The sequence below is a fragment of the Perognathus longimembris genome, chromosome 9, assembly GCF_023159225.1.
Source record: "Perognathus longimembris pacificus isolate PPM17 chromosome 9, ASM2315922v1, whole genome shotgun sequence".
Lineage (NCBI taxonomy): Eukaryota > Metazoa > Chordata > Mammalia > Rodentia > Heteromyidae > Perognathus > Perognathus longimembris.
The window spans coordinates 48,468,873-48,494,915 of NC_063169.1; the positions used below are offsets into that span (position 1 = coordinate 48,468,873).

Below are 26,043 nucleotides of genomic sequence, written 5' to 3' on the forward strand. Positions count from 1 at the left end.
GTTTTGGAGCCTTTTCATTAAGGCACTAATCTCATTCATGAGGGGCTCCACTCTCCTGACTGAACCCTCAACCCCAGCCTCCTTATACCATCACAAGAGAGGTTAGAAATTCAACACAGTAAGTGGGAGGAGGATGAGGTCTTTCTGTATAGACAGAAGAAAAGAAGCTGGTGGTTGTTGGGTATCTGAATTCTTCACCGCACGTTTTCTTTCAGGGAGTGAGAATAGGGCATAAAGCACTAACATGGGGTGGTTAAGACATTGCCCCATTTGTAAGGAAATGGAAGGACTTGGAAAAAATCATACTAAGTGACGTGAGCCAGACCCAAAGATATGTGGACTCTATGGTCTCCCTCATATGGAATAACTAGCACAGGTTTCAGCTAGTCACAACAGAGGATCACAACAGCCCAATAGCCCTTATGGACACATATGATGCTAAGTGAAATGAACTCCATGTTATGGAAACGACTGTCATATCACTGTTGTAATTACTTTCAACATGCGATGTGAAACCGTAGCTTCTATTATTGATGATCCTCTTGTAACCCGTTCCTATGGTTGTACCTGCACTATCTGTGTATCTTATCTGAGTATATTGGAAACCGTGTATACTGGTATTAGAACTAGGAAATAGAAAGGGAATACCAAAATCGAGAGACACAGGGTAAAAAAAGACAAACAACTACATAAGCAATACTTGCAAAACTGTTTGGTATAAATGAACTGAACAACTCATGGGGGGGAGGGAAAGGGGGAGAGGGAGGGGGTAACGAGGGAGGAGGTAACAAACAGTACAGGAAATTTATCCAATGCCTAACGTATGAAAGTGTAACCTCTCTGTACCTCAGTTTGACAATAAAAATTTAACAACAACAACAAAAAATGAATATCAAGCATTAGTACTATTGCTATTGTTCCTAAATGGAAAGTCTTAATAAACTCCATTTCCCCCAAAAAATGAATCAACTTAAAAGGCAACACTAGTAACTCAAGGAAATGCATTTATAACAGAAATTGAGCAGACAGCCAAATCTCCTTCATACCATTTTCCTTCATACCTCACAGTATTGCTTTGTCCTAAGACAGAGAGAGAGTGAGGGACACTGATTCTGAACCCAGGCTGGCTGTATTGGAATCCTGACTCAATAGTTGACCAGCTTATAACTTTAAGCAACCTTTCAATGCCTCAGTTATCCCAATATGTAAAAATGTAGTGACAATTACAACTATCTTTGGGAGTTTTCCTGATCATACTGATAAAGGGTTTTCTAGTAGTACTTAGCACAAAGGAACCAATACTTGAGTGCTGAATTTTACTACTTCTAGCAAGAATTATTTATGTGAACCCAGCCAAGTTCATGCTAGGCCTGGACCAGCACTCTTTCCTGTGTTTGTGTTGTGATATTAATCTTGATTGTTAGCTACAGTGTTTTACCCTTTGATTTCTTCATTAAAGGAATTTTCTATAGCCTTTGAAATAAGGTTTTTGAACCTCAAATTGAATAAAATTTTATTAGTGAAGCTTGGCAGTCTTATTTAAGCGTCATTTAGCCTTTTTACTGCATTATTTAACTTTAAAAAGAAGAGTGGTGACATTTCATCTTGTGCATTTCCTGGAATAATCAACAATGGCATTTATTAATAATGACTATGATTTACAAAAATCTTTTTGTATGAAATTGATTTGTCCTTAAAATATGCATATAGATATGTACAAACATATGTGCATATATGTGTGTATATGTGCTAGATAAAGAAAACTTAGGGAATAAGGATGAATGTAAAGTACTACCTTAATGTACACTACTACCTGAGTGTAAAATAATATCCATAACTTACCTTATTAATTGATATTTTAGAAAATATTGGCAAAGGAAAGTATTTTTCTACTAATTTAGTATATATGCTAGTATTTTTCTATATAGTTACTTTTGTGTTTATGTGTTTCTGAGTGATATGTGTGTCCTAAGTGTGTAACTAGAATTGTAGAATTTGTAGAATTCTGTTTGCTATTCTTTTACATTGTTTTGAGATGTATTTTGATGGTTGCTCCTCATCTGATAGCATGAATGCTTTGAATTATTAAAGTATTTCCCTAACACTGACCATGTATGCCCCCACAGATATACAAGGTGCTAAATAATAGTGAAATGGTATGCTTATATTATAGTCATTGTTCTAATATATGATCAGTTCCTTTTGGGGGGAGGATGGGCAATTTCCCTGAGCCTTTTTGTGCTCAAGGCTAGTGTTATACCTCTTGAACTACGTTTATTTGTAGCATTTTCCACTGAGTTATAGTGTATGAATAAAACTATTGTGTTTTAAATTTTCATTATATAGGTAAATTTGATTTCAAAATCATACCATTTTCTACCACTATTGGATACTTTCTTTAATATAGTGAAATATGAGTTAACTAGAAAGAAAAATAAAGCCAACAGTCAATGTAAATATTAAAATTATTATCAAGTTCAGCCAGCCCATTTTACTTAAACAATCAAACTCTTCTTAGTCATGTTAAAAGCATAATAGTAATTTCCAAGGCTTATTTTTTTAAATATTTCCAACAATAATTTCAAATATGCATAGTGAGGCCTATTCACTTTTCTTGGGGTGATTAACATAAAATGGTAATATTTATTTTTACCAAGAAGTAATTACTCAATCTAATTTTCCAAAATAGAAATTATATTTTACAAAGAGGTAATTACCGAGACCAATTTTCCAGATTTAATATCTTAATAATGTGACACACTCTATATTGAAAATAATGGGTGACATACTTTAATTTTTTTCATTATCTTTAAGTAGTTAAGGATTATACTTTAAGCAAGAGAAATACTTTTAATTTTTCTAGTAGGAATGACTCCTAAATCCATTGGTGTTTTCTAACAGTCACTCCAGTCTGACAGCATGCATTTCAAGATAGGCAGCCAAAGCAGTAATACAAATTTGACTACAGACAATGTGTCATAAATACATAAGGGATATGTATGTGAATTATTCATCTCATAAAAACTTCTTTTTACTTTTCAAAAGAAAAGTTTATTTATTTATTTATTTATTTTTTGGCCAGTCCTGGGGCTTGGACTTGGTATCTGAGCACTGTCCCTGGCTTCCTTTTGCTCAAGGTTAGCACTCTACCACTTGAGCCACAGCACCACTTCTGTATTTTTCTGTTTATGCAGTGCTGAGGAATCAAACCCAGAGCTTCATGTATGTTAGGCAAGCATTCTACCACTAAGCTACATTCTCAGCCCCATTCTTTTTACTTTTCTAATCTAGTGCTTTCCGTTTTTCTCATAAATCAGTTTCCATTATTTAAACCCAGGGAAGCTACATGTTTGCTGAATCAATTATTCAGTTTATGTAGGTATTATCTGTAAATTATAATAAAAAGTACATACTATAGCCCTGCTTAAAAGTATTTATGAGCTATGATAAAAATTAGATCAAATTTTGGGATTCATTTTGTAAAAATTTATTTTATTTTATTAATTTCTTTTGCCAGTCCTGGGGCTTGAACTCAGGGCCTAAGCACTCACTGGCTTCTTTTTGCTCCAAGGCTAGCACTCTGCCACTTGAGCCACAGTACCACTTCTGGCCTTTTTCTACATATGTGGTGCTGAGGAATCGAACCCAAGGCTTCATGTATATGAGGCAAGCACTCTACCACTAGTCCACATTCCCAGCCCCCAAATTTATTTTAACTTTAGACTGCTGGTCAATAATGTCAAAAGCATTAACATGTAAAAGCAACTCATAATTTATGAAGGTAATCAATTTAGATGATTAGGAATGAAGTGAATGAAATTTTAAAGTTAGAAATGTAAAATATAATTTATTTCATTGCAACTTTAGATGTTAGCAAATATAGGGAATGGCTGACTAAAACATAACTGGAAAAAGAAAAGAACAATGCCTACTCCTGGTATTAGTATTGAAACAATTGCAATTTTCTCTTTGGATATAAGAAAATATCCAGTCTATTAAATAACAGCTTCATTGCTCTAACATCAGGAAGGAATCTGGATACCCCTACTTCCTCTTTCTTGACTGATCTCTTGTCTTTTGTGCATCTTACTTCATTGTGAATTAATTCCTAAAATTTCAATGTCCTATTTCCTCTTCTCTGCCAGCCTCAAACCTTTGGCCTACAATCTACACGAGGGTGTGTTCCATGCAATTGCAATTCCTTTGGGTCAAAATCATTTGACTGTGAAGAGAATGGACAATGCTGGTGCCAGCCTGGGGTCACAGGAAAGAAATGTGACCGCTGTGCCCATGGCTATTTCAACTTCCAGGAAGGAGGCTGCAGAGGTATGTAAATAAGACTGGTTTTAGTGTCTTCACTTCTGGAATAGTCACTTCTATTAAAGAAAATGCTCGATGACAACAAATATATGCTATGGAATAGTTAACCTAATAAATAATCATAATTATTTTCAAGTAAATATAGCTCATTGTCATTTAAAATATTTTCCCTATAAATACATTTGCAAGTATTAAAGAAAAAAAATAGAAGATCCCAATTCTACCATGTTGCTCCCGGTCTGTGACCTACATTCTGCAAGTTTTGCAATGATTACTGCAGCTGGAAAGTCAAATCTTCAGTGTTTCTTGTGTCAGTGTTATTATTGATCTACTCAAAAAGAAAGACATTTCAACTCCCCTACTTATTGCAAACTTGAGATGAGAATCAAATCATTTAATGTAGATTTCCTAGAACGAGCCACATGATTTTATCTACTTTCTTAGATGCCTTGAAAACTGTGATCGTTTGGGAGAGAAACAAATTGGGCTATACATATTTAGCACATGAGAAAAGAGAGGAAGTATTTTCTAGCATGATTCCTTTCACTATTGTTCTGTGTTCATCCAGAGCCTTCATACAAATCATACCCTATAAGAATACCATTGTTCACAGTATAGATTGAAAAAAAAAGTGTTGAATATGACCTTTGAATTTAACGCCACTAGTTTAGGATTAACCCTACCCCAACAATCATGAAGTGAAATCTTACTCGTGCTTTCTAAGCTCATTGATTACAGTTCAATGATATATCTACACTATAGTATCATTTACATGGTAAGATTTTATTATTATTATTAACCATCACAGAAAATATATGTGAGATTCATTAGGAATGATATTTAAACTTCTTTAAAGAAATTTTAATTTTCAGATATTCTCCAGAATTTTAGATACATGGCTTTGTCATAGACCAAAACATTTTCGATTACTGTTAGGGTGATAATTGTACACTTTCTAAAATTTTGTTTATTATCTACAAGCCAATATCTCTGTACATTTACAAGTCATGATCTATTTTGGGGAGGGTAAGGTAGCACAGAAATGGTGGGAAAATACTGAATAAATGCAGTAATGATACTCCTTAGACATGTAGAAAAAGAACTATACAAATTGTGGGTTGTGAAGTGAGGGAAAAACTGGGAGAGAGTGAGGGAAGGGTGAAACTGTACAAAAAGAAATATATTCTTCTGTAATTCACTTTGAGAATTAAGAAAAAATAAAATAAAATAAATATATTCTTTATCTGACTTATATAACTGTAATCCCTATGTGTATCACCTTTAAAATAGCAACAAAAAAGCAATAAAAAGAAAGAATATGGGAGAATGTGAGTATGGGCCAAGATTATTACACGAGAAAACCCATTTGTAAAAATTAATGTACACAAAACTATTGACCATTAAAACATAATAAAGTTATAAAGTGTCATTTTAAACTACGTTCCTCCTACTATTTTTGCTAAGTATAAATAAATGTGAGGATATCGAGCATTCAAGCATGCCTATAACAAGTTACAGACAGAATAAACAATAGTGGGTAAAATTATGAAATGGTGGTAGCATTTCAAAAACTGCAGATCTGATAGTATTCTGAGCCAGAGAAGCAAAATGGAAAATAAAGCACTATCTAGAAAGGATAACATTTATGATTGCCAGCATGACTTTTACTGAGCAGCCTGGATTTAACCAGTGGATTCATCGGTAACTACATCTGTCACCTTGACTGGGTGATTCAGCCTAGATTTTCTTCTGAAAAATTCAATTATTATATTAGGATAATAATAGTATCTACATCATACTGTTTAGAATTAGTTAATGGCAATAAGATAATGAGAAAAATTACTGTGACATGGAGTGCTATATGTTCATTGCTTCTATTTATTCATGAATATCATTAATTGTGGAAAACATTGTGCTTTGGCAAGAGAAAACTAGCTAATTGCTGAGATCTGCTTTGTGCTCACTATTAGCATTCCACTGAAAACATACTTAGAGAATTTCTATTCACAAATAATGATTCACACTATCCCAAGATATTTCTTAATGCATAAACATCACCCTTACTATTTTTCTTTTTAATGAATGATGCATAGGAAATAAATCCTTTGGCTTAAAATAAGCAACCACAGTCATAATAACAAAAAACACTAATTACCAACATTTATTTACTGCTTATTCTTTGTCTAGTATTGTGCTAAGCTTTTTTTTGCAACTAATACAAAATGTCATAAGCAGTAAAGATTGTGATCCCTTAAACAGCGAACTTAATCAAATGATGTGTGTTGAATGAAAATGTTTTTTTCATCATTTAACCAGTCAAAAGGTTTCTCAAAATATTAGTCTTCAATTTGATGTTTCTAGTCTCACTTTTCAGTCCTTTGAAATTAAAAACTGTACTAGAATATATTCTTGGTAGTTGGCCCATCTACTGAAAATAGGCAAGAATTCCTTCTTTTACATGGCTTTGAAGAGCTTCCTAAGTGTTGTTTTGTTATTGAGTCATGAAATGCAATAGGTTAGGGATTCACACTTCTGTCTAACATTCTGAGGAAGTAGTATGAAAATTTATTGAAAGAAATAGCAGAAAGTGATAAGTAAAAATTAAAATGGCTTTGTTGAAAGTTTCTGTAACCAAAACTAAGCTTAAATAGTCACAAAACTGAAATGTCCTGTCATTTAGAAATCTATGCAAAATGTACTGGACTTAAGAGGCCCACCAAGCTTATTTATTTGTCATTATTTTGAAACTTGCTCTTTGTCAAAAAGTAATTTATTTTTACAGCACAAAAATATACTAACTTTCTGGGCTGGGGATATAGCCTAGTGGCAAGAGTGCCTGCCTCGGATACACGAGGCCCTAGGTTCGATTCCCCAGCACCACATATACAGAAAATGGCCAGAAGCGGCGCTGTGGCTCAAGTGGCAGAGTGCTACCCTTGAGCGGGAAGAAGCCAGGGACAGTGCTCAGGCCCTGAGTCCAAAGCCCAGGACTGGCCAAAAAAAAAAAAAAAATATATATATATATATACTAACTTTAATCAACAACACAAACAAAAGTGTTAAAACTCTATTGTATCTAGCTATGACATATTTCAGTGAAGAGAAAATTTGATGCTCAGTTCTTCCCTCTCTTCAACTTAATAGGAAATCTAGAGATGCCTAACTGGAAAAGCACTCATTTAAACACAGTATATAATAGATCACCTCCTTAGTGAAATACACTATTTTATGATGATCATCTCCTTTGTGAAATATACTGTTTTCTGAAATAAAATATGAAAGAGTTAATTTTTTATGTCCAAGGATGCTTAAACAAAATGTGGAACATGAAAATCTGTATTAACAATAAAATATCAACATTTTAATGAACATTAAGCCATTTATCACTTTTTTGTTTCCCCTCTTTCTCTGTGTAGCTTGTGACTGTTCCCATCTGGGTAACAACTGTGACCCAAAGACTGGTCAATGCATTTGCCCTCCCAACACCATTGGAGACAGATGTTCCAGCTGTGTGCCCAATACCTGGGGCCACAGCATTGTCACTGGTTGTAAGGTGAGTGTCTGACTTTATCATCTGACAGTTTTTGTAGGTTTGTTACATTATTGTTGTTGTTTTTTGGCCAGTCCTTGGCCTTGGACTCAGGGACTGAGCACCATCCCTGGCTTCTTCCCGCTCAAGGCTAGCACTCTGCCAGCTGAGCCACAGCGCCCCTGCTGGCCGTTTTCCATATATGTGGTGCTGGGGAATCGAACCGAGAGCTTCATGTGTAGGAGGCAAGCACTCTTGCCACTAGGCCATATTCCCAGCCCCTACATTGTTGTTTTAATAGAGTTCTAAATCTAGGCATTTCAAATCCCACTATTACATCACAAAAATACAGAATTGTCAGAGAGTGCATTGCAGATATTTCTCATTGCTTTTTGTTTGATTGTTGGGTAAGACAATTTAGTACACAGCAATTCTCCTGAATTCAAAATGCCTACAATAACAGGGAGGAATAGAACAAAAATTCTGTAGTAAGAGCAGGAAGCAAATATTATATTTTTAGGTAGATTCCATGAAATATATCGACATAGTAAAAGTCAATGGGAAGTTCATGGAAGCAATTCACTAAAAGTCTATAAACTACCTCTACATTGACTTTTCAGGAAGTACTTGAAAGGATTCTAAGAATCATACTGATGATCACCTTTAGCCTGGGGACAAAAAAAGTCCTCATTCTACTCTTCCTTGGGGAGATTGTGGAAAATGGCATGCCAAGGCTGATGTTCAGAGAAATATAGCATCAGCGGAGAAGAGCTGATAAGACTACTGAAGAAGTGTCACCATGTGTATGTCATTACACATTAAATAGTAATAACAACAGTATTAAAGAGCCTCCATGCAGATACAGGGGTGGCCTAGGGCTAATGAGGAGCTTAAGCTAATAGGAACTCATTCATTTTGGTAGAAAGAGATTTACAGATCACACCCAATGTGACTAATCAGCATAGCAGGAGTGAGCTTAGGCAGGTGAGGACCTCAATATTCTATCAGGGTTTTGAGTTCTATCAAGGTTTTGTGTGGTTTGTGTGTGTGTGTGTGTGTGTGTGAGAGAGAGAGAGGGAGAGAGAGAGAGAGAGAGAGAGAGAGAGAGAGTTGTGCTGAGACTTGACTAATGATTAGAAACATGGAAACACCCATTGTTTTCCTTTGCTGTCAACAACCCCCCCCACACACTCCATCCCCAACTACCATATTTTTCCCCTTCGAATACAGTAAATTCGCCACTTCTGCAACTTCATGTGAATGGAATCTTATGCTGTTGCTGTTTTGCTGTCGCTGTTTTGCTGTCCTGATAGTTTGGTTTGGCTTCCTTTGCTAAATGTGATGATTTTCCCATTCATTCATTTGCTTTCATGAATCTGCAGTTTGATCTTCTTAGTTGTTTAATGGCTTTCTATTACATGTCATATTATTACTTGTTTATTTACACTTGATTAGTACTTGAGTCATTTCCAGTTTGGAGTTATTATGTATAATTACACTGTCAACCTTGGTATGCAAGTCAAAGGCTCATTTATAAGCATGTTTTTAATTTCTCTTCATAAAAATATTTACATCTTCCAAATTAACACTTGAAATTCTGACCATTTTTAATTTGAAGAATTCTGTTGGGTGTGTATTCATATATTTTATAGTTTTTAAATAATTAACAATGTTTGGAATTAAGTTGTACTTCTCAAGTGTGAAGTACTTACATGTTTTTACCTATTTTTATTTTGGGTTAAGTGTTTTCTTAATAATGAGTTGTAAATATCATTTTTATATATTCCAGAAACAAATCCTCTAACATACATGTGTTATGTAACCATACACTGTGTGATAATAGAGCTTGACTTTTTTTTTTTTTTTTTGGCCAGTCCTGGGCCTTGGACTCAGGGCCTAAGCACTGTCCCTGGCTTCTTCCTGCTCAAGGCTAGCACTCTGCCACTTGAACCACAGCGCCGCTTCTGGCCGTTTTCTGTATATGTGGTGCTGGGGAATCGAACCTAGGGCCTCGGGTATACCTAGGCAGGCACTCTTGCCACTAGGCTATATCCCCAGCGCCTAGAGCTTAACTTTTAACCTAGTAATTTTATGTGAATTTTTTTAGAAACATTAACTTTTGTTATCTTTTTGATGGTTTATGCTTTTTATACACTATTCTAAAAAGTATTTATTGCCCCAAGTCAAATTTAAAAATGTATCTCTTATGTTTTCTTTGGTGGTACAAAAGTATTTTTAATTTAATTTTATTGTCAATGTGATGTACAGAGGGGTTACAGTTACATAAGTATGGTAGTGAGATTTCTTGTCAGACTTGTTACCCAATCAGTAATTTAGTTTGAATTAATTGCCTTGAACTAGATAAGCTCTTGCCCTACCACTTAAGACACATCTCTAGCCTCTCCTATGTTTTTTTCAAGAACTTCTAATTTTTAGTTCTTAAATTTGGATATATGTTCTGTTTTTTAAAATTCTTTTTTTTTTTTTGGCCAGTCCTGGGCCTTGGACTCAGGGCCTGAGCACTGTCCCTGGCTTCTTCCCGCTCAAGGCTAGCACTCTGCCACTTGAGCCACAGCGCCGCTTCTGGCCGTTTTCTGTATATGTGGTGCTGGGGAATCGAACCTAGGGCCTCGTGTATCCGAGGCAGGCACTCTTGCCACTAGGCTATATCCCCAGCCCCTTTTTAAAATTCTTGTATGTAATATAACATAAAAATTTGAAATAAAGTTCAATTTTTATTGATATTCATTTTTCTAATATTTATAGATATTTTATTTAACATTACTGTTAAATATTTGATTATTTTCTTTAAATTACTGTGTTCCTCTTTCAAATCCAATGTGTTTCTTATTGTATTCATATGTGTCCTATTATGTATACACTAAAATGTTCCAATTTCTATAGCTTTCTTGCACAGAATGAAATTAAGTTATTACAAGTTTTCCATTTCTAGTCTTTTTTTTCCATTATCACTTGCATATTTAGATACTTTGAATTTCCATATAAATTTTCAGTTCATCTTCCCTACGTCTTTACTTGAAAGTCTTCTAGGATTTGTTTGGGATTATATTGAATCAATATATTAACTTGGGAAGAACTGGCAGTTTAAGAATATTGAGTTTTCAATATATGAACATGGTATGACTTTGCATTTATTTAGGTTTGTATAATTTTTCTTACAAATCTTTTATTATTTTTATGTTCAACTCTTGCATGTATGATAAATTTAACATAGTTTTATATTTTTGAGGCAAACTTAAATAATATTAAAATGTGATAACCAATAGTATCCTAGTTGGCCCATGGCAGTGCACAAGAAAGATGTAGATTCTTTTTTCCCAGTGACTTAGTCCATATTCAGCTCTAAACATAGAGTAACACATCTGAACACTTGCCTAGGAATTTCTAATGAGAAAGAAATAAGAAGATTGGTGATTGTTTAAGGAAGATCAGAAATCAGCTTTCAACTACTAGAATCATTAAAATAGACACTCATTTTTACTATTGCCCAGAGTATTATTAAGTTTATGATTCCATAGAGCTATATTTTGGGAACTAAAGCAACAATGTCTCAAGGAATTTCAAAAAATTTAGGGAAATTTAAACCATGCCTTAAGGTAGTATAACTGGCATTTTGTGTATTCCTCAAATCCTAGCACCCAGCTGATCACTTGGAATTATGAGGAAGACTTTAGAAAACTTTCAACCTACAAAATTCTACATGACCAAACTTTAATGAAAGTCTTGTAATTAAAGTGGATGGCTAATGTTCAGGATGTGAAACAGCATAATTCAGTTTAAATCTCTGCATAAACAATTAATTTTGGTATTATTAATTTTTGCTGATCATTGGATAACATTGATTAAAATGATTTTTAAAAGTTTCATTACTTTGAGCCTTTGTTAAATATCAAAATGTCTGAAGAGCTATACATTTTACCATTATGAAGACATTTAAAAACTTGTGTAGAGGGCTGGGAATATGGCCTAGTGGCAAGAGTGCTTGCCTCATATACATGAAGCCCTGGGTTCAATTCCTCAGCACCACATATATAGAAAACGGCCAGAAATGCGCTGTGGCTCAAGTGGCAGACTGCTAGCTTTGAGCAAAAAGAAGCCAGGGACAGTGCTCAGGCCCTGAGTTTAAAGCCCAAGACTGGCCAAAAAAAAAAAAAAAAAAAAAAATTGTAGAACTCACAAAGAACTTTTTGTAAGTATAAACTCAACTATTTAAAAACTTAGATGAGTATAGTTTAAACAGTGATTTGAAATTTATAGCTCTTATTTCTTTGTGGCATGGATAATTTCTCCATGCTGACGTGTAAGCACACACATCACTTGCGCTGTTATTGAAATAGAATACAAAGCCTGACTTTTTCACTAGCAGGGGAATAGTGAATAAATCCTCTGTTCCTAAATAAACATTACATCTAATTATGATTTAAGTTTGATATTGGTATAGTGCTATCTAAACATATGGGTAATGGGCTCATTTATTCTCCACTATAACTTCCTGAATAAGCTTTCTGACTTGGACAGATCCCAATATCTTTAGAGTCAGCAATCCTTCAGAAATTAGTCCTTTAGTTTTATATAACAAATATGTTAGCAGATATTTCATATTTTTTGCTACTTAAAAAAAGTAGCTATAAACACACAACAGTTTTGAGACTTAAATACCTCAAGCAGGTAAATAAACAGAAGGTTAGCAAGGTAATACATTCTGGTATTATAGATTGGGCAGGCAAAAATATTAATCTACTACAAGGACTTAAATTGATCCTAAAGAATAAAAGTGATATGATAGTTATAACAATCAAAGACAAATTTGGAAAAGCAAAACAGACTCAGCTCTCATTTAAAAAGAAAATCATATTCTCTAAGTAAAAGAGCTCAACATGTTCCAGTAACTAATGAAGAAACCCCTCAAATTGTTAAAGTACTAGCAAAAACCAAAAGCATATTCCATGAGTTTAAAAAATTGTGTGCATATAAGATAAAGGGAAAAAAGTAGCAGTAAAATACTTAAAAATCAGGGACATCTGTAAAACTGAAATAAGATACCAATACATTACCTATCATTATTCTTATAAGCTTTCCTTGGCTTCTGTGTGCTTGCTTTGTTTTTGCTTTTTGGGTTCTCAGAGCATTTCACACCTCCCCTATTACCCAGGCATAGTGAGGATTTTATGTCCTTATGCCTCCCCTTCTAGATATAAAGTATGTCTGTAAATTGTTTGTGCTACAAGTAATGAGACGATGAGGTGAGATGAGTTTGTCTAAGGTTTAGTCTTTGAAACAAAAAGTGTTGAAAGGAAACCAATACCTAACCTTTCCCGATCATGAAAAGACAAAAGGAAATGTTTTCATTCTTATCTACATAACGTTGTGGTTTCAAGACAATTGTTTTTTTCCTAAATGAAGGAAACCATTTTAATGTCTGTGTTCACTAATGTTTCCCAAGGGACCAAACTAAAATAGTACCAAGCACATAAGACTTACATGATGAATGTGAGTTTAATGAAGCATGCAAACATTAGGATTAAAATTTTAAGATGTTTCCCATCAAGGGATGTTAATAGTTGCTGTTTTTCTCTCTTCCCCAGGCTTGTAACTGCAGCACAGTGGGATCCTTAGATTTCCAATGCAATGTAAATACAGGCCAGTGCAACTGTCATCCAAAATTCTCTGGTGCAAAATGTACAGAGTGCAATCGAGGGCACTGGAACTACCCTCACTGCAGTCTCTGTGACTGCTTCCTGCCGGGGACAGATGCCACAACCTGTGATTCAGAGACTAAAAAATGTTTCTGTAGTGATCAAACTGGGCAGTGTACTTGTAAGGTACGTACCCCTGAAAGGCAGTAAGGACAAACCTTGCTCACTTCTGGTTCCTTTGGTCAGCTGTAGCTTCACTATACTACACAAACAAAAGCTAGACATATCTAGATATAGATATATCTATCTAGACATAATTATCTATGTCTAGATAATTATATACATATGTCTGTACACATATGTGGGTACATACTCATTGGCATACAGATGAAGTTGCAAGCTCAACTTTTTTCCTAGATGGTAGAAATAATGTATTTGAAATATTAAAGTAAAGTTATTTTTTCTTTATATGTTCCCTACACAAGGATAATATTTGGGCTAGATCATAGAGGAATGTTCTTCTAAGTATCATCTGGGAAAAATCATAGCTCAACAATAAGGCAAACCTTTATCTCCTAATGTCCATTTGTAGTCCCTGTATACTGAATGATACGTTTACTTCTGTGGAAGTTCAGAAAAATTTCATCGCATAGAGAGGCTGACATTATAAACAGTGACACTGCGCAAAATTCCAGCCCTCATTAATATTGCTAAATGATGTAGAAAAGAGCCAATTAAAAAAGATAAGAGGGATTGATTTTTCCTTTTACATATTTCTGAAAAATCAATCCCAGGATAAAGGCAGTGAAAATTATGTCAGTGGTAGGTTTTCCAGTTAAAGTAGTGTAGTCAGAGAGCCAGAAGATGAAGAAGGAAACCATGATGGTGATTCTTAATACAGTCCTGAGATTTTAGGCAAAGAGCCACCTCTTTAGGGGAGGACACCAATCAGTACAGAGAGTGCAGTACTGTAGTATTATCCATTACAAATATGCTTATCACATGTTTACCTCATGTAATAGATATACTATGTCATTCCGTGTATATATTATATCAATATGGGACAATTTTAATCTCCTGTCTATGTACATTTATTTATTTTGTAAAGGTTATGAACAGGGTGGTTACAGTTACAAAAGTAAGGTAATGAGTACATTTCTTTTTAAACACTGCTACCTCCTCCCTTATTTTCTTCTGTGTACCACTCCCCACCCTCCTCTCCCCTGAATTGTAAAGTTCATTTCCATTGTAGTGTCTAGTGAGTATCACTGTCGCATTGGTTCATCCTTGGTTCTGCTGTTTCTGTGATTCACTTTCCTTTCCATGGATCAGATAAGCTTATATGCAAGAGAAAGGGCACACAAAAACTAAAAATAGAAATAACTGCATACAAGTTATAACAAGAAAACTTCTTGTTTGCAATTCTCGGAGTTCATTTTGATATATTTCATCATATATGGTCCTATGCACTTAGCAATTGGGCTATTGTGATCCCCTGCTAGGAATATCATAAACATATTCTAGTTATTACAAATGAGGGAAACCATGAAACTTATATTTCTTTGGGCCTGGCTTGCTTCACTTCATATAATTTTTTCCAGGTCTTTCCATTTCGTTATGAATGGGGCAATGTCATTCTTTCTGATGGAGGTATAGAATTCCATCGTGTATATATACCACATCTTCATGATCCGTTTATCTACTGAGGGCCATCTAGGTTGGTTTCATATCTTAGCTATGGTAAATAATGCTGCATTGAACATAGTTGTGCTGGTAGTTTTAGTGTTGCTTTGTTTTTGATCTTTTGGGTAAATGCCCAGGAGTGGGATTACTGGATCATAAGAAATGCAAATCAAATCAACTTTGAAGTTAAACCTTACCCCAGTTAGAATGGTCCTTATCAAGAAAACTAATAACAACAGGTGCTGGCTGGGATGTGGCCAAAAGGGAGTGCTACTACATTGTTGGTGGGAGTGTAAACTTGTTCAACCACTCTGGAAAGCAGTATGGCGGTTCCTCAAAATACTAAACATAGGGCTGGGGATATGGCCTAGTGGCAAGAGTGCCTGCTTCATATACATGAGGCCCTGGGTTCGATTCCCCAGCACCACATATACAGAAAATGGCCAGAAGTGGCGCTGTGGCTCAAGTGGCAGACTGCTAGCCTTGAGCAAAAAGAAGCCAGGGACAGTGCTCAGGCCCTGAGTCCAAGCCCCAGGACTGGCCAAAAAAAAAAAAAAAAATACTAAACATATCTGCCTATGCTTTTAAAAAATTGTATAGAGCACTAAGAATCAGTGTTTTTACTCTGATTTTGAAATTATCATGAGTATTTTATATTCATAGCAGAATGGTTAGAAAAAAAACATGCTACTTAGGTTTAAAACATAATTAGACATACCCTGGGGCATAGATGTATTTCTAAAAAAGAACTTTTAAAAACATGGCATCCGAAGTGGGCTCCAATAGCTCACATCTGGAAACCTAGCTATTCAGGAATCTGAGATCTGAGGATATTGGCTCAGTGTTGGCCTGAGCCGAAAAGTTTTGGGGAGATATCTCCAAATAACCACTCAAGAAAACAGAAGTAGAGCTGTGGCTCAGTTGGTAGAACACTATCCTTGAGTACAAAGAGGCTCAGGGACAGCACCTAGGCCCAGAGTTCGAGCTCATCTGACCAAAAAACAACAACAAAAAGGCATCCCTACAATGAGGTTAACTATACATCCCATTTAAGATGTAAGATAAAAGTTCTTTTGGGCTTAATTTGTGATTATAAAAAAATATGTTCCCAATATTCACTCTTCAGTTGTTTCCTCATCCCTTCTGATAATTTTGTTTATTTGAGCTCTGAAGACTCCTTTCTCTCCTCAGGTGAATGTAGAAGGTGTCCACTGTGATAGGTGCCGACCTGGAAAATATGGACTTGATGCCAAGGACCCACTTGGCTGCAGAAGCTGCTATTGCTTCGGTGTTACCACCCAGTGCTCAGAAGCCAAAGGGATGATCCGCACATTGGTACGTACAGTCATTGAGCCATGTAATGATGTAATGGTGTAATATCAGCCCCTGCTAGCATCTTTTAGCTAGGCAGTAAGGAGGAATAGGCAAATGCCAAAGACATTTAAGTTATCTTCTCCCTGTTCATATCAGAAATGGCAAAAGCATTGGCATGTCACTGGGCAGCAAATAAATGCCCTCTACAAATTCTTGCTTCAAGATAGTTCTTTTAGCCAGGCACCCAAGGGTTACATCTATAATCCTAGCTACTAAGAAATCTAAGATATGAAGATCATGGTGAAACCAGGCTGGCAGGAAAGTGTGAGACTCTGATGTCTAATTAACTACCAAAAGGTCAGAAGTAGAGCTATGGTTCAAGTGGTAGAATGTTAGCCTTGAGCATAAAAAGCTCAGAGATAATGCTTAGGTCATAAGTTGAAGACTCAGGGCCAGCACCAAGAAATTAAAAAAGAAAAGGTAGTTCTCTTACTATTGATGCAGAAATAATGCCAAAGAGAAGCAGTCACAGCATACCATTGTGCTTTGGCATAGGAAAAAGTTGTGTTGTGAGGGGTGGGGGCGCTGCAACAGGAACATTGGTATGACTGAACACAGTAATGAAAACCAGGGTTTTTGCATTCATTCCAACCTGATCCAGTTTCTGACAGTGAATACATTTACTTTGATGACTTTAATCTCCCTGTAACTCTCCCTACTTATGAATTCTACTGTACTTGTGTAAAAGATTCCAATTTTCAGACACCGTGATTTGTAGCATGTAACATCACCCAAAGGATTTATCATGGAGAGTATACTGCCCTCACCCACAATGATAGTCCTTTTTCCTGTGAGAACACTCAGCCAAGAGGGAATAGGCACTGCAAATCAATGAGCAGACCACAACTTTCTTTTAAAGGGAAACCCAGTGACTTCATCTCAGCTCTCCACTGTACTTTGACCCCCGTGTAGGTGATGCTGGAGGCTGAGCAGATCATCCTGCCTCTGGTGGATGAAGCCCTCCAGCATACAACGACCAAAGGCATCACTTTTCTACAACCAGAGATCGTGGCAGACATGGATAGGGTGCGGGAAGATCTCCATCTGGAACCTTTCTATTGGAAACTCCCTGAACAATTTGAAGGAAAGAAGGTAAGACGTTTTCTAAAGCAACCGAACATAGTCAAAGGAGGTTTTGGATTGAAGCCATTCAAAGATGAACCTACATCATCACTCTTTGTTTTATTTTGTCAGTTGATGGCCTATGGGGGCAAACTCAAGTACACGATCTATTTTGAAGCTCGGGATGAGATAGGTCCATCTACGTATAAACCTCAAGTTATCATTCGAGGCGGGACTCCGACTCATGCTAGAATTATCATCAGGCACATGGCTGCCCCTCTCATTGGCCAACTGACAAGACATGAAATTGAAATGACAGAGGTAAGGTCATTCATTGGCTGCTGCAAAGATTCTGATGGTTTTGCTGCCAGCTTTGTCAATGTTTCCTTTCTTATATTGACAGAGAGAATGGAAATACTATGGTGACGACCCTCGAATCAGTAGGACTGTCACCCGGGAAGACTTCTTGGATGTACTATATGATATTCATTATATTCTTATCAAAGCTACTTATGGAAATGTCGTGCGACAAAGCAGGTAAGTGAGGATAGCCAATAGTCAAATGAAGACCTTCTCAGATCTATATGGAAATTAGGGAGACCTCAGATACCTTCAGAAGGGATGTGATTTTTAGTGAATGATTTTAGTGATTATAGGAAACCAAACAAAGGCTGGTGTCCTAGTTCCTTCCTGATTGAAATTATTGTCATTCCCCACAAATGGTAAAAAGTATAAGAAGAAAGGTAAAGGGGAAAGTATTGAACCCACCTTAGACATAGTTATTTTAAGATGCCAGTTAAACTTTTGAGAAAATTAGTGTGGTGCTGGAGGCTCACAACTGTAATCCTAGGTATTCAGATGTCTGAGACCTAAGGATCACAGTTCAAAGCCATCCTGAGCAGGAACAATTCATTAGACCCTTGTCTCCAATTAACTACCAGAAAACTGGAAGTAGAGCTATGATTCAAAGAAATAGAGCATCAGCTTTTAGTGAAAGTGCTCAAGAATAGTGCTCAGGCCCTGAGTTCAAAGCCCCACAGTTGACAAAAAAAATTCAGAAAATTAATAACATGTAATTAACTCATATACTATAAAGGTATAATAAGACTACAAAGAAAGTGACCTTTTTATAGCAGGTGAATCAAACATAACCGACTTGGCCCAGTCTCTCACAACCATGATTATTATCCTCTAAGTACCACTGGGGATTATATCATGTTGCCATTTACCCTATTTAATATGACCTACAACAACTGTGAAACCTAGAGTAAAGAAACAGAAAATCACAAAAGAATGGCAAGAGAGAATGAGGTATCATGAAAATCAAACAATGGGGTACCTCCTTCAGTGTTTTCACAAGTTGAACCAAATTAAAATGAGGCTTAATGGGACTGATATGTAGCTCCATTCTGGTGACATTCATAAACGATTTATTTCATGCAAAGATCCGTACTACTTTCCTGATTGATACAGAGAATTTTAGTAAAGGAGTAAACTATGAACCGAAGCTTACTTTTTAATCTTTAATCCTATGATTACCTTGTTATACTCCTCCTTGCAGTAAGTAACAGGGATTATTTTTATATGAAGTAATAAAAAATGTACTAAAGAATTGCTATCAGCTGTATTGTTAATTGTTTTCAAATATCAAACATATATAAATGGCAGAAAAATGTTATACATACCATGGGTACCAAATTGATTATTTTGAAAATTCTACCAAACAGCAGTAAGTTTGGTAGTTTACAGAACATTTTTCTAGTGTTACTGATAAAAAGAATATTGTCACTCATTGTTCACAGTACTTTCTTTGACTTACCAATTTCAACTGTAACATTGCCTGTTTTTTCATATATATATATATATATATATATATATCCTTCTCTTACTGCACTTTCCCAAACCTCATGAAATAAAATCCTTTAGTCTTATTGACAATTTTGTGAAACTTAAATTTAAACAGATATCCTTTTTCTTTGTCCTATAAAAACTAGCTATAATCTAGCAATAAGTGGAACGAATAAGACAACTCATAAAGCAATAGAAGTTCTAAAACATAAGAATCATAACAAAGGCCTTGAAAAAGTTTGAATATTCTTCCCAAAGTATGACACAGTCTCACACCTTATTTTTACATAAATGTTAATAGTTTCACAAGCAAAAGAGTTGAAAAATAACACTACACATTTGGCTTGAGATTCATACTTTTCCATCTTTGTCAGAGCAATGGTTTTGTTGTTTTGTTTTTTAAAATCACTCTCTGAAAGGTACTAAATCTGTGGTTCAGTTTATAAGATCATTTCCTTCTACCCATCATTTAATAGAAATTCTATCTCTGTGGAAAACAAGACCATTATTTTTCTACCTATCTAATCCTCCAACCTTCCACCTTTCGGGGATCCCATAAGGTTCCCTGAGAAAAATAATGTATTGCAGACATATCTATCATTGCCATCATTCAAATTTTTCTTAATTCTTAATCACTTGCTGATCAGCTTTGTGCATGCATGTGTAAGATAGAGAAGGTGAGATGATGCTCTTGGCTTCAATAGTTACAAAATATCATTTGACTATGTCAACAAATACCAATTGATCTTCTTGTTCCTACCAAGTCTTGTGGAGCTGAAAGTGGAGGCATTCTTACTGGAGGAGTGTGGCTTATTCACAACCCATACCACCCTTTGTATTCCATAAAGGGGAGACTAAAGCCTGAATTTTACCTGAACTTAGGACAAATCTTCCCAGTACAGATAATTACAGAGGTAGTCAAACCAGAATGTATATTCATAATTCAAAAACACATTTGCTTGTTATAAGTTTATGATTCAACCTCATTAAGCTATTGGAGATGGCTTTTACTGGAGCAAAACAATTCATTGTCTCATTTAAAAGTTTATTTGCAGAACATTTTCATGTTTCCAGGTAGTTGGTTATGAAATAGTCTGGGTTTATGGACTGAATATATATTAGTGTATAGTTTCAATTTAATGAAATAGGAATCACTATTTTCTCTGTGAATATTTTTTTCAATTATAAGAATGTTTCTGCCAATGGAAAGAGTGATGTAAGTCATTTAAAAGATTTATTTAATAATGTTAAAAATATTAGTTTGAAAGGATCTTTATCCTCGGAAAGATCAATACAATTAGTCCATGCTTGATTGTTGATTCTAGACAGCTTTCGAAAGTTTTGAAAGGCCATCCAGAGTCTTAAGGGGAAGAAGTTGGAGGTAGTATTAAATTAAAAGTGATTGCACTAAGGACTACAGGCGGTATTCTATTGGAGAATGACTTTGGTTGTCTGTTTAGAAGAATATAAATGCTTACTTAATTGACCATGTCAACCTAAAGCCACTCACATTTTACAAAATGGAAGAAAATCTTTATACTACCATCTCAACAGGACAGCAGACCTTCAATTTACTAAGATCCTTATGATTTTTGTGGATTTTTTCCTAATATTTAACCTCAGCTAAAGCAAAAAATGCACTAGTAAGGGGAAGATACATGAGTCCATGAAATTTAGGCAGGTTAAAAACAATACGGTAGTAGCTTGATTTAATCATCCTACACCTATATCAAAATGTACCTATATTAAAATGTCCTATAAACACAATTAACTATTATCTGTCCATTGAAATATTACCTATTATTCTCTAAGTAATAGAACACACTTGAGGCTGATAAAAAAATCCTAGATTCTTCTTGCAGTCTTCGGTGTTCACAAGGTGTCCTGAACTGGCTGTGCTTTTATCTAATTGAGCTTGCTATTTCCAGGATTTCTGAAATCTCCATGGAAGTGGCTGAACCAGGACAAATCACAGCAGTGACTCCTCCAGCTCAACTGATAGAAAAATGTGATTGTCCTCCAGGCTACTCTGGCTTGTCCTGTGAGGTAAGCCAGCTGTTACTCAACTGCTTAACCCCATCTCCATAAGGAGCCACATGCAAACGGTCCCAGCACTACTTTTGTTCAGTTGCTTGGACATTAGTCCATATCCTTAGCTTTACACTCACACAGTGAGGAAGGCATAGAATCAAGGAGATGATGTTACTCTTTCCAGGTATCACAGATCCTCGCAAAACAGAAATACTTGAAAAGTAAAAGACTTTGGGAAACATGAACAGTCAAGGAAACTACAATGTTTGCATAGAGCCCACCTCTGATAACTGATCTCTTTTCTTGGTGCCATTTTTGAGCAGTTAGAAGCATTTAAACTGCAGTGGCAATGAGATCTGATTATACTGAATTTTGAAAATGTGTTATATAGGGGCTGGGGATATAGCCTAGTGGCAAGAGTGCCTGCCTAGGATACACGAGGCCCTAGGTTCGATTCCCCAACACCACATATACAGAAAAACGGCCAGAAGCGGCGCTGTGGCTCAAGTGGCCGAGTGCTAGCCTTGAGTGGGAAGAAGCCAGGGACAGTGCTCAGGCCCGGAGTCCAAGGCCCAGGACTGGCCAAAAAAAAAAAAAAAAAAAAGAAAATGTGTTATATAGAACATGAAAAAGAAAAAAAAATACTTATGCAGTAAGTAGTGGTCTTTTCCCATCAACAGGAGCTTCTCAGAGGACATAAGTTTATTCCAACAGTACTATTATTATTCAGTCATTATGTTTTTAAAACTTTTTATTTTGAAAATACATTTTTTCGGGGGGAAGATTTTAAGTGCCTTCAAAACTTGAAAATTTCCAGATCTTCATCTTCAGGCAAGTAATTTAATTTCTACAAATACTAAACCATTAAAAGTAATAAGACATATGGCATTCATAAACTTGCTTTGTTAAATGACAACTACTCTATACAACTCCCTACAAATCGTAATAATCAAAACAAGGAACAGATAAAATAGGAATGTAGAATAGATGAGAAACTATTCTGGGTTTGAAACTCAGTTTCACCATTCATGAGAGATGAGCCTTTGTAGAGGTTGTAAACCTTCTTTATAACTATAGACAGTAAACACCCAAGTGCATGAGTGACTGTTGCCAAACTTGGACTGCTACAACCTGGAGTCTGACCCCTGGTAGAAGGGGATTCTGGGACATGAGATAGATAGATAGATAGATAGATAGATAGATAGATAGATAGATAGATAGATAGATAGACAGATCCACCAGATCAGTTCTCATTAAGTACAGTGGTTGGCACCCAAGGCAGATCAGTGACTCCTCTAACCTCAGCATCTTACAAAGACAGAACATGCTGTGGCCCTGAGTACTCATCACGGTGCCTGGCAGGTAGTTGATGTGAGTAATCTGGTTAATATTATTACCAATTATACCTAGCTACCTGTGCATGTCTTAACTTATTTTTAGATAAGCTTATCATTTTCTCTTGTAAATAAAGTTTGGGAGGGTTTTGTTAAGCCTGTGTATGTGAAGTCAATAATAACACTAGTTCAAACCCATAGTACAACTTACGAACATTGCACATCATGCTCCTGAGAGGAGCAAGTGGGCAGAATGAAAGGAATTTGGTCTCATTAAATCCTACTTAGCTCCACTGCTGGGACAGGGCCTTTGCTTTTACTTGTTGCTGAACCTCAGGTTTAATTTCAGTGTAAACTTGAAGCACATAAAACTTGGTTACCATCATATGGATTTCACATTGTTCAGCAGACAGTTTCATAGGCTAACTGCAGTATCTTCTGAAACATCCTTGAAATAATTATAAAAACCTTTTGGTTACTGCTCTGAGGTCAATGCTCATTTGAATATCTCCACTTTGATTTAACAAATTATTCACCTCATTATTAAATATATTTGTACACATGCCACTAATCTGTGTGTGTGTGTCTGCCTGTCTATCATCTATCTAACATGTATTATACAGCCCTTCCAAGCATGCATATTTACACAGTGTAGGGTTAAAACGTGAGATTGTGAGTATATGCAAATGCACTGAATTTCCAGTGAGCATGGAAAATGAGAAGCTAGAGGACAGAGAGAATTTGAAATTCATCTAGTCAAGAGATGAAGTTACATTCTTTCCAAGGAGTGTGTGGCTTTACTGTGAACCAGCTATGTGGTCCTTGTCAGTCCTCTTATGTGCTACAGTGTAGGTTATTAATAGTTATTCAGACTATAAAATGACAGGTTGGTTTTTGAAGTTCTGAAGTTCTCTGGCTCTGCAAATTTATTTTCATGTAAAAGATATTCATTTATGAGTCAAGTCGGACCTTTAGATATATGGGAGAGAAAATTATGACAGCTCTATTTCTTCTGAATTTACTTAAAATAATACTTCCAACATATCAACCAAAAGTGTTGGTAGAGTGTAAAATAATTTAAATGCAATCCATCTTCTACTGCAGATTTTATATGTTACAAGTGTTTTTCAAATAGTAAAGTCTAACTCATGCTTCTTCATTAATTTTAGTAATTTTTCTGTCATATAAGAATATAAATTAGCACAAATAATGCAAGTGATAAATGATGGGAATTGAGAAAAATGAGTAATAGATACAAATAACCCTATATATTTATAGCTTTGCCTAAGTCCCATGAATTTCACTTAAGTTCTTATTTACAGATAATAATTATAGGAATATCTTAGTAGAGAGATTATGGAGATAAAGGCTTATCTCTCATAATTAGGCACCTGAGCTGTTCCTCACAACCTGTTGCCTCTAATCCATTATATATCTTAGTTAGAATTCATCTTGATTCTAAAGTGTAATTACCCAGCCATAAAATCTAATCATCAATGTGGAAAGCTAAGGACAGTTTTAGAATAAAACATCCCATTTCACTTACATATGTTTTGGGTCCCGAATACACAAAGCAATTTCTTTAGAATGTTTTGGCTAAATCTGTTATTCTAGAAACATCTGCCTTCATAGCTATTCATTTTATGGGTTTTGACCAACATATAGTTACAGAGAGAAAAAAGAATTGGTTGCCACTAAAAGCATAACCAATTCCCTGTGTCATGTAATATTATCATACTGCAATTTTATTCATTAAAATATTAGGTTCTCAAAATACTTAAATTATTGCAATTATTATTTGAAGTAGAGATGACATTACTTCTAGAAGTTAAAAAGGGATACAATTTCTGAAAGAGATCAGTTGTTTCCAGAGCCACTATGCTTATGGTACATCATCTGTCCTTCAAGTCATCTTTGGTTTGGGCATTGCCTAAACTAACACAAACATTGTTTTCAGGTTGTCTGCAACAATACAATGGAAATCAGAAATACACCAATTTTCTCTCGGTTATGCTTTGAAAATTTCAACCAAATAACCCTACTTCCCATATTTAATAGGACACCAAACTCACAGTTGAATGGCTGATATCTTTTGGGTCATCACTCAGATTCTGGAATAGCAAACTATATTTTAAGTAAGTCCCTGATTTCTACATAATATCAAGTATAAAACCTAAAATAGACTTGCCTTCTTACATGTAGACTTAAAGACTGTTTCCATGTGCAGTCAAGTGCTGCATAAGGATGCAAACAGGCTTTGAGAATTATGTCATTAAACGATTTATCACATGCAAGCACAGATTATACAAAGCAAGGCAGCTATAACACTACTAGATAATCTAATCTTATGAGACCACCTGGGAGCATGTAGTCTAGGGGTAAACTAAACCTCCTTCATCATGTGGCTATACACACATATATAGAGGAATGTGTTGTGATGTGGCATACAACATAATTTTCCCAATAGACTAAAACAACAACCACACTGGCTTTTATTTTTACTTTACCCTCAGCAACTATACCCAAAATTTAACTGAGAAGGAAGCAAATGTATTGACCTATTTATGATCTATTTAAATATATTATTGAAGGTTCACAATAATCCTATATCAAAACATAGCTTGTTTATTGAGTGCTTACTGCTTTCACTACAAAGTCTCATTTTCTAATATGCTATCATCACTTATAATTTATGATCTTCAGTATTTGAAGTCCAGATGGCTAAATGATTTGTCATGATCACACAGCTAGGCAGCATTAAAACTCCAATTTAAACCCAATTAAGTCGGTTTCCAAAATGTAGATAAGCTTACACTCAAGTATTGTGGTATACAAAACCTTTCTGTTCCAGATGAGGAAACTGAGGCAATATCCAAAACCTACACACATCACAAGTAGTAAGTGGAACAAGGACTAAAGTCTGCTTTGTCTGATTGCAAAATCCACACAATGATACATGACAGTGTTTTTCCTGGCTCTTGCACAACTGGCTGTTTTTGTTGTTGCCTCTGGGAGAAGAAAGGAATGTGTTGTGCAACTTTGGGACATGCTGGGTCTTTCACTCTTTTGTTTTATTCTCTTCATGTTCCTACATTTTTGTACAAATTTGATTTCACTATTTTGAAGAGACATCATGCTGTGAAAGAAAAGATGGAAATAGAACAGAGGAAAATTGAATTATGCATAATTTAGGATATGGGATGAG

The 26,043-nt window shown here is 35.5% G+C and overlaps 1 protein-coding gene across 1 annotated transcript in view; it reads left to right on the top strand.

Annotated features, from left to right (window-relative positions):
* Lama2 (laminin subunit alpha 2) overlaps positions 1 to 26,043 on the top strand; it is a 547,138-nt gene that overhangs the window by 356,063 nt on the left and 165,032 nt on the right. Inside the window, exons 21-28 of the mRNA XM_048354062.1 lie at positions 4,146 to 4,326; positions 7,737 to 7,873; positions 13,456 to 13,692; positions 16,381 to 16,524; positions 17,476 to 17,655; positions 17,758 to 17,946; positions 18,029 to 18,162; positions 21,402 to 21,519. Of these exons, the coding sequence (XP_048210019.1) occupies positions 4,146 to 4,326; positions 7,737 to 7,873; positions 13,456 to 13,692; positions 16,381 to 16,524; positions 17,476 to 17,655; positions 17,758 to 17,946; positions 18,029 to 18,162; positions 21,402 to 21,519 (1,320 nt within the window). The remainder of the gene's footprint in view (positions 1 to 4,145; positions 4,327 to 7,736; positions 7,874 to 13,455; positions 13,693 to 16,380; positions 16,525 to 17,475; positions 17,656 to 17,757; positions 17,947 to 18,028; positions 18,163 to 21,401; positions 21,520 to 26,043) is intronic.